Genomic DNA, 13,267 nt, shown 5'->3' with positions numbered 1-13,267 from the left:
AGAAGACATTACTTTACGGTTAAGGCTGTCAGTCTCTGGAATGGGCTCCCAAGGGAAGTAGTGTTCTTCCCTACCTTGGGGATCTTCAAGAGGAGGATGGATAAATATCTGGCTGGGGTATTATGATCCCAGTACTCTTTCCTGCCCAGGGCAGGGGCTTGGACTTGATGATCTGCTCAGGTCCCTTCCGACCCTACCAACTATGAAACTGGAACATGGTGTAATTTCCACTCCTCATCTTCTGAGTTGCTGTACTGGAGTGACTGGCATTGGTGCAGGGCTGTGCTGTGCATCTGCTCTGCTTTTAACCCCAGAGTAAAGTCATATTACTCAGGACTAGAGGTACCATATGTCCACCCTTCTAGTCCCAGCCAGGATTTAGCTTGTGCTCTGCCTCACAAGAGCATCAGCTCCCTAAGCCAAGCAGGACTATACAAAGCGAGCGCTTCCCTCCACAGGGAAAGGGTGGGAGTTGGTGACAGGGCAGGCTGTCAGCTGCTTCTTGCTGAGCACACGGCTGGGAGAAGCTGGACAATCCCTCACCCCTCCCTTTTTACCTAGACCGTAGCACAGGATTGTGGCCATGGGAGAAGCATTCCAGTGCCTGGATCCTTCCCCAGCTGCAGGGATGGCAACTGTGGCCCCACGTGATGGCTGTGCTGGGCAACCCCTATAGTGCAGTCTGATTCAGGCATCTAGGGCTGCTATGTGTTACCAGTGCAGAGAGTTCTGCCGAATGCAGGCTGTGTTGCTGCTGCTGTGGCTACTCACTGTGCCTGGAAGAGAAAGACCCTCCAGTCAGCTGTCCTGAGGTAGAAGACATTGGGTCTCTTGCTATAGTCAGATGCCCGTGTGGCTAGTGAATGGTGGATACTGATGGCATTCTTCAGCTCCTCCTCTGCCAGGGGCTTCCCAGGCTTATACTCCTCCTGAAAGGCAAGGCCACCATTTCATATGAGCCCTGCCCCACAACCCCAAAGGGGCTTTCGTTCAGCTCTACTGGGGCACAATGGCAGAACCTGGGAATGCAGGCACTACAGCCTCCCACTGCTGCCCATGCCAGGCTAGATTGCTCCAAGGAGGCTAGGCCTCACCAGAAATGACCACCTGCTCCAGGAGCTCACACTTGAGACAAACAGGCTTGATGTGCTCCCTTTAGGATGCAAGACTCGTAGGTTTGCACGTCTCGTGGCTTTGTCCACCAGGGGGCGCTGCACCACACTGCATGTGTGGCCGCTGCTTCCATCAGCAACAGGGACTGATCATGGATTAGCCATCAGCAGAGACCATGCTCCGTGGAACAAGGGCAGTGGGGAAGCTGCAGATTTGCTGCTCTCCCAGGACCCTGCTGAAAATTGCTGCCTTTGATATGCAGTCTAATGATGACTGTTGGAGAAAAGGTGGATTCCCTGGCCATGGCTTGTCCTGCTATGGGATAATAGACCTTGGCAAGGGTGGCACACCTTGGGGATGCAACACCCTCTGTCTGGCCCTTCCCTCATTGCAGTAACGCCCCATGTACCAGCAAAACAGCAATGAACAGGGGGTGCCTAACCCCTGGGGGCTGGGGATGTCTTGTTGCCGTTCCAGCTGCCCCCTGCTGCCCAGGAGGCGAGTTGCTCTGTACCTTCTGCAAGTAGAGGATCATTCCCTTCAGGATGGCATGGAATGTCTTCCAGCCTCTCTTCCCCCTGGGTGCTGGCAAGGAAAAGCAAAACACAAGACAGTCAACATCAAGCAGACCAGCAAGTACTGCCATTGCCCTCATCCTGGGTTGGGGATGGGCACTGCTCCAGAAGAAACCATGTTGGAGTGGCACACCTGAGCCATGCCCTCTCTGGGTCAGCAGATGGCACTGCTGTGGGGGAGGGCTGCTGCATGCCACCCCTGCCAGGCCACCTCGGCATGGGCTGGTGTGCTTCTTGCTGTGTGCAGAGGCTATGCTCGCCACTTAAGACGAGGCAGGTAAAGGCCATGCTCCCTGTCAGGTAACTGTGCACCGTGGCAGCCACAGAGAATACAGGCACTATCTAATCAGATCAAGGAGGCATTAAACAGCTGGGGCTTAATGAGGCTTTTGTGGTGGACAGAGGGGTGCTCTGCAACAGCCAGCCAATTGGAGCTCTCAGGCCAGCTCGAGCTCTGCAGTGTTGGGTGCCTTCATGGCCGGCTCTGCCCTGGATAGATTTCACTAACAGTTCAATGGCAGGGCAGCCTGCTCAGCACTGAGCCTGCAGCTGGGCTCCTCCTCGTCTCCAGGGGAATGGGTCCATTCAGCACCACAGACAGCGCCACACCACTGGCCCCATCCCCCAGGCCTGAGCCGGGGCCATGTGATAAATCCACGCGCAGCCTTGGCCTGGTCCCATACTCCTGCTGTTCCTGTTCCTTTCCCCAGCCTGCCTCCTGCAACCAAGGCCCAGCTGCCATGCTGCATGGTACGAAGCATCACCTCCAGCTGGAAGCACACTGCTCCCACCCAATGGCAGCCCTGAGAGCTCTCAAGCCCATGGTAGCTCTGGATGCTGTAGTGTATGTGGATATCAGGCGTGCGCTCAGCTGTGATGGAAGGGCAGGGCAGGGCAGGGCAGGGCAGGGCAGGGCAAGAGAATGACCAGGCTACCAAGCAGGGCTTTGTTTCCAAGGGGTCAAAAGAGTGCAGGGAGCCCTTGCCTGGCACTAGGCATGACAGTGCTGAGCCAGACCTGATTCTGCTGGGAGTCCACTTCCCATGTGGCTGAAGAACTTGGTGCCAACATGGCCTGGGCATGTGGCATGCAAGCCAGAGCCCACCAGTGACTCACTGGGATTCCTGGCTGTCCTAACTTGCAGGAGTTCTCCCGCTGCCCCCAGTAAGAGTGAGCTCTGCCCGTGATCCATTGAAACCACCCCCAGCTCCAGAGCCACCGGGCACCTACTTTTCTTGCAGTCAGGATCAGCATGCATCTTGCGCACCAGCAGGCCGTGCTTGTAGGTGGCGATGCTGGGGTCTTGTGAGAAGTCTAGGAAGGGGTTACTGCAGCTGCTGATGCGCTTGATGGATTTGGGGTTGGGATCGGCCAGCTCTGAGAGGGACTTCCTCAGCTCCTCCTCGTCTCTGCAGAATACACATTGCAAGGCTTAGCATCACCAGGGCCAGGTAATACCAGCTCCCAGCCCACTCTGAACCACCTGGCCCTCAGACTGGAATCCCAACTCAGAGGCAGGCGGATGCAGTGAGGGGGAGTCCATTCACCACACCCATGAGCCCTCTGCGCTCCTTCCCAGCTCTGCCAGGCTGCCAGCTGTCACACCACTGTTCTCCTTGGTTGGGAGCTCTCTTTGAATGCAAGGCTCCAAAAGCTGCTCAGAGCAGGGACCCCCCCATATCCCTTATGGGATAGGTTCACCTCTGCAGCCTAGGAGAAAGCCAGTGCCTCAGAGCCTGGCACTGCAGGGGCCATCTCAGCCCCACAGGCCCACCCTCCTCTTGGAGGATCAAGGAGGGGAAAACTCAGGCCTAGCCCTGGCTCCTTTTGAGGGAGAAGAGCAGAGTTATGGCCCATAGAGGGCTTGGTTCCCATCACTGGGAATGGGCACCTGCAAGAATGGGTGCTGGCTCAAAAACCTGACACAGGCCTGGGGAAGGGCTGAGGGTTGGCACAAGCTGGCCCTGGGTGCTACAGGCACTGACAGGAGGGAGCACGCATACAGGCGGGGGCAGATGGCTGGAGGAAGGGAGGGTGGGCCCTTGCTGATATGCTCTAAGCCCATGAATCATGCCCCCTACTGTGTCCTGGGCTCTGCTCAGGAAATGCTGCTCCCCAGCACAGAGGTGGGAGCCTAGAGCCGCTGCTTCCCTGCTTTCTTGCAACTGCACAGCTGCTAATTAAACCCCTCAGCAGCCACCAGCGTCTCCATGACAGCGACCCTGGCCCCATTGGCTCAGAGCTGGGATTACGTGGTAGGCTGATTAATCCCAGCAACAAGGCTGCTGCTGGTTAGGGGGTGGCAGCTGTAGGGTGAGGGGCAGGGATGCCAGGGCATTTGGGCCCTGCACTAAGTCCACTCAGGTCCTACGGGTGAATGCCAGCTCCCCTAGTGAGCCTGGCTTCCCACCTTGCCACCTCAGGTGGGCAAACCCCTCCCCAAATCAACAGTCCCACCCTCCTGCACAGCACCGTTCATGAGGTGCTCCCACCTTGCCCAGTACAGGATGTGGCCCCATTCTGGCAGCTGCTGCCTCAGCCAGGCATGAGCTCAGAGGCTGGTCCGAAGCCACAGAGGTGGGGCAAGGCCAAGCCAAGCTGGGGAGGACACTGGCACCTGGCTCAGACATCCCCACACCAGCATTCACAGCAGATCTTGCCAACATGAAGGGATGGGTACCCCCTGGGGTGGGCACTATCCCAAGGGCTGGGCAAGCACTAGGCTGGTGAGTTCTCCTGGAGGCAGCAGCCCCCTCACGGCTGATGGGGGGAGGTGGTGTCTGTCAGATCTCCCCACCCAAACTGGGAGGCTAAGCGAGGGAAGATGCTCCGTTTTCCTGACAGAACAAATTGCTTCCCTTGCCTATGGAGCCAAAACGGAGCAGGGGCGCCAGCCCAGACCTTCCCTTGCTCCTAGGACTATGGCCCACTCAGTGTGAGAAGTGCCATGTGACAGGATGGTGGAGGCTCTCCCCCAAACCCCCCCCCCCCCCCCTCCCAGCCACACTTCTGTGCTCTAGATTCCAGAAGATCTCCCACTCCCTGTGCTTCACCTCTCCTAACAGCTGTAGACAATTAGCATGCTCCCCCTTAATCTGTGCTGAGCCAGCCATACAAGCACACATCCTTCTAGGCCTTGCTTTCCACCCACAGCCATTTCTGCTGCTCCCCCTGAACCTCCTCATGGCAACCAGGGCCCAGAACTGAACACACTGTAGTGGGTGCATCTGCTCAGCACATTAGGGGGTTGTCACCTCCATGCTGTGAAGGGATGCCTGCATGCACCCTAAAACAGCCTCAGCCTTTCCATGCTGCACTGCTTTGGACTGCTCTGCTGTGTTTGTCCCTTCCCACCACCTAGGGCTGCACTGACAGCTCTGCTCTGTGCACACTGCCTGCTCCCCCAACCAGGGATGCACATGCAGAGCCCACCTGTTGTGTCCCGTCCTGAACACCCACACAGGCTTTAACAGCCCCATTCCCCTTCCCCTGATTGTGCCTGTGCACATCCCTCCATGTCTACGTCAGCCTGGGCCAGTCAACCCACGAATCACCCTGCAGTCAATGTTAACTATCCCCAGAAACATGCCCAGGTCTGCACAGATTCCACCAGGCCTAGTGTCATCATCATCCTCAATCCCCAGTGACACTGCATGGGCCTCGCCAAGGCAGGATCATCTCCCCATTCCCAGCTAAGCCATGCAGATCCTCCCTGCAAGGATCTTGGCTACACAATGGATGGTGATGGGGGATTGCTCTTGGGCTTTCCCTCCAGCTTGATCCCTTGGCCTTTTGGCCAGAGGCAAGTGAGACTAGGGGGCATAGGAACCCCAAGGCCTCTGGGCTTGTGGCTTGTACAATTCTGCCATGGATTTGGAAGCATCTGAAGCCCTAGACCGAAGAGTCTGGGAGGGAGGATACTTGCTGGTGGAAGCACCACACAGACTTGAACAATTGAATTCTGCTCAGTTGAAATTTGGAACTGCTTTGGCTCATTTGGCCCAAGACAGGAAATTTAAAGAAAAAAAAAATTGGAAGGCTTGATTGTTCCCCACCCTTTTCTAGGCCCCAGCTCCCCTGAAGAAATCCCTATTCTGCCATGGAAACCTGCGTAGATCCTCCTGGGCGTTGCTTCCCTTTTCTGGCCTTCACAGGTCTCACACTCACAGGCTCGGAGATGGTCACCCTAACTTTAATGGAGCTCTGCTCACACACAAGTAGTTTTCCCTTTGCTGTATAGCCGGGGTAGGCAACGTTTTTTGGCTGGAGTGCGGAAAAAACTACAATGTTTACCTTGGAAGGTGCTGGAGTGACGACATGCCGGAGCCCAGAGCAGCTGTTTGTTGCCTCCCAGTTGCCTGCTGGGAGCAACCTGGGCTCCGTGGCTGGCAGCAGCTGCTTAGAGCCCGGGCTGGCAGTGGTGTGCCAAGCAAAATGGCCTTGCGTGCCATGCTCGGCACATATGCCAGGGGTTGCTGACCCCTGCTGTATAGCTTTGTGTGGGGCTGTTAACCCTGGTAGCTGCAGCAGGACTGAAAACTGTGTCCCTTCCATGGGCAGTCCCAGCCTGGTTTCACTTGTGCTTTGTTGCCAGGGTGTCTCTACTGGACCCCTTATCACTTCAGGCCTATTCCCTGGTAGGCTCCTTGCCCATTCCCAGCACCTAGCACAGTGCCCAACCCCAGCCCAGGCACCACATGACACACCACATGACACAGGGCCCAACCCCAGCCCAGGGAAGTCAGCAGCAATCGCCCCCTCTCCCTCCCTGAGCTAAGGGTATGATCTCTTTTGTGGGTCACACCTGCTGCCTTCCTGTCCAGAAGGAGGGGAACAGGTGAAGCAAATCCCACAGACAGAGCAAGGAGGAGTGGGATCTCCTGCACTGATGAGCTGAGCCATAGAGGGCAGGATCCTGACAAGCCAGGGGTGATACTCACATGGCCCACTGCAACTTCTCATTCTTGATGGAGCCGTACAGTGCCTGGGGAGACAAGAGAACAGTGGTCAGCGGGTGAACGCTATGAAGAGAGGGGCAAGCAGTTGAGCTGAGAGCAGGCATGGCACCAGGGTAACTGCTCCTTCTTCTGCTGGCACCAATGGGGGAAGAGGTGTGGCTGGAAGAACTGGATGTATTGCTCTTGGCCAGGGCTGGGAGACTGTGTGGGGTGGGTGTCTCTGGGACTGGAACAGGGGATGAGTGAGGAGGAACATGCTGCTCTCTGAACAAGACAGGGCTGTGGCCAGTTGCAGGGTGCACAATACCCATCAGCCTTGCTGCAGGGAACCTAAAGAGGCAGCAAGCAGTGCAAGGGGACCTGGGTAGTTGGAAGGACTGGGATAGGCATGGCAGATATGGGCCAAACTCGCCTAGCGAAAACAGGGGAGTGGTGGGATGTGGAACCAAAAGGCCCTGACAGAGCAGCACTGGGGGCCGCAGGGAGCAGAGTGCATCACAGCAACCCCTGCTGGCCGGCACGGGGAGGAACCTGTTGTTGCAGCAGCAGCAGCACAGCACCATGGGACCCGGCAGGAGTCCCAAGCCAGGCATGGGGAGTTGATCTCCATAACGCGCCCTTGGCTTCAGGCATTCTCAGCATTGTGGGGGGAAGGGGGTGGTAGGAGCCAGAGCATTAGTAGCCAACAAAGTCTTTAGTGAATGGAGCATGTGAAACCACACACATCCCTCTGGGAAGAGGCCTGTAGGAGAATTGGGGGTGGGATCACTTTCTGCTTAGAAGTGGTCCTGCAGAGCATAACATCCCTCTCACTGCTACATGTGGCAGGCAGAGAGACACTGGAGACCTAGGGGGCAGGAGGGGGAATCATGCACCCCAGGCTGGTTGGAGGCCATACATCCTCTTATATGTCACTTCTTGGCGCTTCACTGTCCCCACTGCTCCATGTGCAGTCTCCACATGATGGGCATTTTCTCCAGGCTGTGCTGCACAAGTCCCCACTAGGGCTGTATGTGGCCCTGAGCACCATTGGGCTCCTGGCTTCTCTGCCACTAGCCCACCAGGACTGTGGGCTAGTCTCTTCCCCCTCCTCACACTGCAGGCTGTGCTGACAGCCCACATCACAGGTGGCAGCGAGAGTCGCAGACTGCCTTGGAAGTCCTCTGAAAACCACTAGCTGCTGATTCCCTTATGCTTGTCTTACTACTGTCGGTTTATTTCCTTCTTAAAAGTCTGGGCCAGATTTTCAAATGTCAGCACTCACATGCTTGGGTGCCGATATGTCAGCAGGGGTGAGAAACACTGATATGCTGGTAGCACCCAAAGGCCCCAGCATGGACTGGGACTGGATCCCCACCATACAAGATGCTGTGCAAACATAAAAGACACAGTAACTGCCCTGGTTGTACTATTGCAAACCCCAAGCACTCCAGAGCCAGTACTCAGGCCACTCAAAATATCCACCTGTGAGTGTACACTGACATGCTCATTGAAGCAAGTATTTGAGCCACTGCATTGTTAACATAACAGCACCTTGGCACTGTTGTGTCACTGTCAGGCTACAGAGTAAGCTAATCAATAACAGAAGGCAGGGTAGAGATGCACCTCGCAAACTACCTAAATCAGAGATGCGTAAGCTTTTGTTAGCCCAAGCTTATGTCTTCACAAGATGGCATCTGATGAAGTGATCTTGGGCTCACAAAAGTGTGCTCATACGATTTAGTTGGTCTGTAAGGTGCATCCCTACCCTGCCTTCTGCCCGACTTCAGACTAGCACAGCTAACCACCTCTTTCTATAATCAGCAACACCTGGTGAGAGGAAGGCTGGATACCAGTAGGATCATAGGGCAGATGGGAAGGATGGAGCACTTTGAGGCAGGGCCTACTATTCTGCTCAGTTTGTATATGGTGCCTATTGCTATGCACTCCAGGTCCCTAGGTAGGACTCCAATGCACAGCCAAAAATCTGACATTAAAGAAATTCAACATGGTTTGAGCACAGAAATACAACAGCAAGCAAAGGTTCCTCCTCACCCAGATGTCTCACGCAGGGTGGGCTTCCTTGGGAGTCAAAGCAATCTGGCCCCCAGGACTCTGATGCTGGGCAGCAACACCTCCCCTGATGATATCAGCCTCCAACTCCTGTGCCAAGCCTGGCTAGGCCTAGGAACTCAGTCTCCTCATTCAGTTGTAAATCAAGGCCCCTACAAGGTGACCCTGGTATCTCCTGAAGACCCACAAGGACATTAAAAGATCCCCTGGCTTTTCCAACCAGTACAAATATCAGTTGTGCAATGGGCAATTACTTCCCCCTAGCACCAGCAGGATGCAATCTGCTCCAGTTCTAGCCCACACCCTGGAGAAGCATGGCTGATGGGGGTGCTGGGATTGGCATTTCAGTGGAGAAAGAAGTGATTCATTATGCAGAGCTATTACAAAGAGCCAAATGCTTTCAAGTCCTTGTACCTGAGTAAAACTTGAATGGATGCCACCAGCTAAGCTGAGTAAAGTCTGTTTAAGGGTTTCAGGATTTGAGCTGCTGTTCGCAAAGCAGGTGGAGATGAAAAGCTCTATGGACAAAGAAGCCATTGTCCTTCTAGTCCTCAAAAGTATCAGCAAATTCCCAGAGACCCTTCAGGCAGCTGGAGCCATCTCTGACCAGAAATAGGGTTGGGGTGAGAGATTCTGCCTCTTGGCAATAAAGCACTTCCACAGCCATGCATGTACCTGAGAGACCTGTCCAGGACCTGGACCCCCTTGACATCCTGCAGATCAAAGCTCTCTCTGCCTATGGGAGGACATGTTGAATTTGTAGAGGTTTATCTAGGAAGGACCAGCCATGAGGGCCATAATTTGGTGGTGAGAGAAATACAGGTCTCAACACCAATTCCTCACATGAGACAAGAGACTATACCCATCCACCCTCTGGGAAACTGCACAGGCAGAAAATGAAATTCAGCTGCAGCAGGCAAAGCATTTCTTGGGGAGTCAGAAGCATGCAGAGATGGATCAGGGTCTGGCCACCTTCAGTGCTGCTAAAAAGAGTGTAGATCTGCATCTCAGTTTTGCAGTCCTGGCTAATCCCTTTGGGAATAAGAAACTGAAGAACAATAAGGAACGGAGCATTCCTTAATTTAGTTATGCTGGTCCAAAAAATATGCAAGAAATAAGGTTGGTTTGGTGATATATTTTATTGGACCAGCTGTATATTTGAGGGAACTATTAGATGAGCTTTTGAGTATAAAGTGCTCTCCTTCAAGGAGACATTTGCTGGTAAATCTTTACAAGATGCAAAGAAATTCCAGGAAGAGAACAATAAAACTACTGCAAAGGCACTGCAGGCTCCTGAAGATCACCCAGGTATGGCTGGGAATGAGGGGGAGGCAGACCCAGTTAGCTGAGGAGGAGAGTTGATTGTAATGAATCTGCAACAGAGAAGGAGGGGGAAGGGGCCTTTTCCAGTGCTGCAGGTCTGAGCTGAGAGATATGAAAAGCCAGGAGAAACCAGGATGAGATTTAGAAAATGTACAGAAAAAGGGGAGACCAGAAGCACAGGAAGTGCCTGAAAAGCTCCATGCAATGAGTAGGGAATAATCACAAGGGCCAAGAAGGTGAACTGCAGGGAGAATGGCATATGGAGTCAGGTGGGAGCTGTTACTGGCAAAGCAATGTCAAGTGAACTGGGGCAATATGGGCTGAAAGGGTCCTCCCACCTCTTCATAAGGCACTTTTATACTGGAAAGCACCAACTACACAAGGTAAATTCACGCAGCTGGAGACCGAGGTGTCTCAAAAATGAATGTGCCTGCTGTGTGAACCTTCTGAAGGACTGAGGCAAGGATTTCTGCTCTGAAAGAGGAAGTGAGGGCACAGACTGAAAGAGCAGCAGAACAACAGCTGATGCGAGACAATGCTTGGGGAGAATGCTGAATGAGAGCCCTGTCCGCACAACTCCGACCAGCCCAGCAGAGTAGAACTGGCATCAGGGATGGACCACTAACGCTTTAAAGGACAGCCTGCTCTGTTGGCTTCAAAGGAACAGCCCTGTCACAAGCAGCATCTGTGTCACAAAAGCTTGCTGAGTCAGAGTGAGTGTCTGGCACAGAAGGTGTGGGGGCAGGAGGAATGGGGTTAGGAAGGACCATGAGTACTGCATGCAGGACAGCCAATCCTCCCCTGCAGTTAGCAAACAGCCAGAGACAGTCAGGCAAGCCTGCAGAACAGGGGTGGTAAGGGTCAGCATTTCACATGCACTACAGTCCTGCCACAGTTGAACTTGGCTAAAAGTCACCCTCAGCTGACAGCTCTTGACTGCCTAGCAGGAAATGAATCGGGGGACGGGTGAGAAGTGTCTCATTGCAACATGCAGGGGAGAAGATTCCCAGGACCACCACCAACATTGTGGCTTCTCCAGTCCCAAAGTGAATCCTGGATAACTATCTCCCTCCAGGCTATAAATTCTTTGGTGCTAAGACCAGCTTTATTTGCCCTGGGTAGGGCTGAGCACAGGGTCAGGGCTTGAAAAGTCAAGCCTATGATTGTCCTGTCATTGGCATCAGAGATTGAATGTAGGAGGGACTCCTGCAGCAAACGCTAGAGCAATGCCATCACAGTCATTTTCCCAAGCACAGGCTGCTTTGTCGCAATAGGGCTATGAGCTCCCTGCTGCAGAAGGCAGAAGGGGGTGTCCCCAGACACGTATGCCTCTACAGGGACCTGGCAGCACACAGGCCCAGGGGACTTCTGCTAGGATTAATGTTCTCTTTCTCCAGTGCAAAAGTCTCCTGTTTTTAAAAGAGCCAATACCTCAGGGGATTTCCCTTGTGTAGAGTCTCACTGTGATCACTCTCACTTTGGATAACATGCCTAAGAGCTGGGTGGGGTAGATGTGAGGTGGGGGGGAAGTGGAGGTGGCTGCACTATTTCCCCCATTCTATTGTCGTTGCTGGCACATAACTGTGGGAAGTTTTCCATAGTAGGCAGGAGAGGGTGAACCCATCCAGCCAGCATAACAACATAGGAAAGGTCAGTGCTGGCATCTCCATTTTACAGTCTGGGAGCTGAGGCCCAAAGGACAATGAATTGTCCAAAAGTCCCCCACGGCATTGTTGGCAGAAATCGGAGATGAAATGCGTGGTGAGTGCATGAATCAATGCACTTAAGAGAGAGAATTAATGCTTTCTAGGGCCTACAGGATGTCTCCAAGGCACAGAATCAGTTAAAGAAACCTTACAGATGCGACAGTGCAAATAGCCTGTTATTCACTGTGAGGGTATCTAAGCTGAGGAACATAATAGGAGGGACGGTTACTGGGCCTATAAACTGATGTGGGTCAAGATCTCTCCTATCCCTGTTCTTTGTCAGTGTTGAAAGTCACAGTCACACGACATTTGGTAAAGGAGACTTCAGTGCTACAAAGTACAAGTGCCCTCCCTGTACAGATCCCTTCCCAATTCTGTGCCTGGTGCCATTTCACCACAAAAGCTCAGCCCTGGGATTTTCTCATTCTTCCTCAGCAAGAACCTTCCTTTGAGCTCAGCCATGCAGCTCCATCTGAAATCTGGATCTCAGCCCACACCGCCCTTTGATTTGATGTAGCTTGACTAATACAGATGGCAGGACTGGTTTGGTGTGATCCACCCTCTGATCACACAGACTCTAGAGTCTAACAGGCCCCTGACATCACTAGCTACTATGATATCGGGGTCCTGCCCTTGCACTGTTCCATGCCCAGCCCTCTTCATGTCCTTACTCATGACCACAGTAAGCCCTTGCATGTACTGTATGATCCTGTGTGGCACAAGAAAACCTATTTCCACTGGCAGCTCAGCTCACATCAGCGTGCTCATACTGCAGAATGGATCATGATTCATTTCCCCCAGAGATCCCCGAGAACCTTATCCTTTCTTTTGGGGGGCCAGGGGTAGGTAGGGGCAGTGCCTGCAGAGCCCCTGCTGCTGGTGGTGAGAGCAGCCAGGGGCCCAACTGGGAGAATCTGGGGACTGGGGCATTGCATGCTTGGCAGCAACAGCCTGCTGCAGCCCTCTCACTACATTATGCTGCATCCACAGGCTCAGTGGGGGAAATGCTAGCTGTCATATCAGCGCCAACACTTAAGGAGGGTGAGGGGGTGCTACCCATCCCCGTAACACCAGGCTCATTCCTCTTCTGCTGCCCTCCCCCTGCACGTGGCAGCGCCAGCAGCATGTAGGAGGCAAGGATGGGAGTGCTGTGTGCCAGGCGGTCTGAGCGCATGTTTACATCTCAGTGCATCACAATGTGACGCTGATGCAGCCTGACCCAGCACGGCTGTGCTACGACAGGATGATACGGTGGAGCAATGTGTCAGTGCTAGGCTGCGATGGTCTCCATAACAAAGAGGGCTTTGGAGGGGTGGCATCCCAGCCCGGGCTGGACACATCTCCCTCCACCTGTCCCCTGTAGGCCATGCTCCTGCTCCGGCTCTGAAGGAAACCGCTTCATGCCGCTTGCCCTTTCCCACCAGGGATGCTAAGCAGCACCTCTTGGCTTCCCTTTAGCTAGCGCTGCCCGCGCCGAAGGGCTGCAGCTCATGCTGGTCTGTTCCCGGCCGCGGTCAGCGCCGACCTGCCCCCGCAGGGC

The 13,267-nt window shown here is 54.1% G+C and overlaps 1 protein-coding gene across 1 annotated transcript in view; it reads right to left on the bottom strand.

The window, feature by feature from the left end:
- PSD (pleckstrin and Sec7 domain containing) overlaps positions 1-13,267 on the bottom strand; it is a 72,654-nt gene that overhangs the window by 5,366 nt on the left and 54,021 nt on the right. Inside the window, exons 12-15 of the mRNA XM_006014796.2 lie at positions 6,629-6,672; positions 2,919-3,097; positions 1,628-1,698; positions 772-929 (exon numbers count right to left, since the gene is read on the bottom strand). Of these exons, the coding sequence (XP_006014858.2) occupies positions 772-929; positions 1,628-1,698; positions 2,919-3,097; positions 6,629-6,672 (452 nt within the window). The remainder of the gene's footprint in view (positions 1-771; positions 930-1,627; positions 1,699-2,918; positions 3,098-6,628; positions 6,673-13,267) is intronic.

Source organism: Alligator sinensis, unplaced genomic scaffold (genome assembly GCF_000455745.1).
Source record: "Alligator sinensis unplaced genomic scaffold, ASM45574v1 scaffold264_1, whole genome shotgun sequence".
Taxonomy (NCBI): Eukaryota; Metazoa; Chordata; order Crocodylia; family Alligatoridae; genus Alligator; species Alligator sinensis.
Note: the sequence above shows the minus strand (reverse complement) of the source record. Positions and strands in the feature narration are given on the sequence as shown.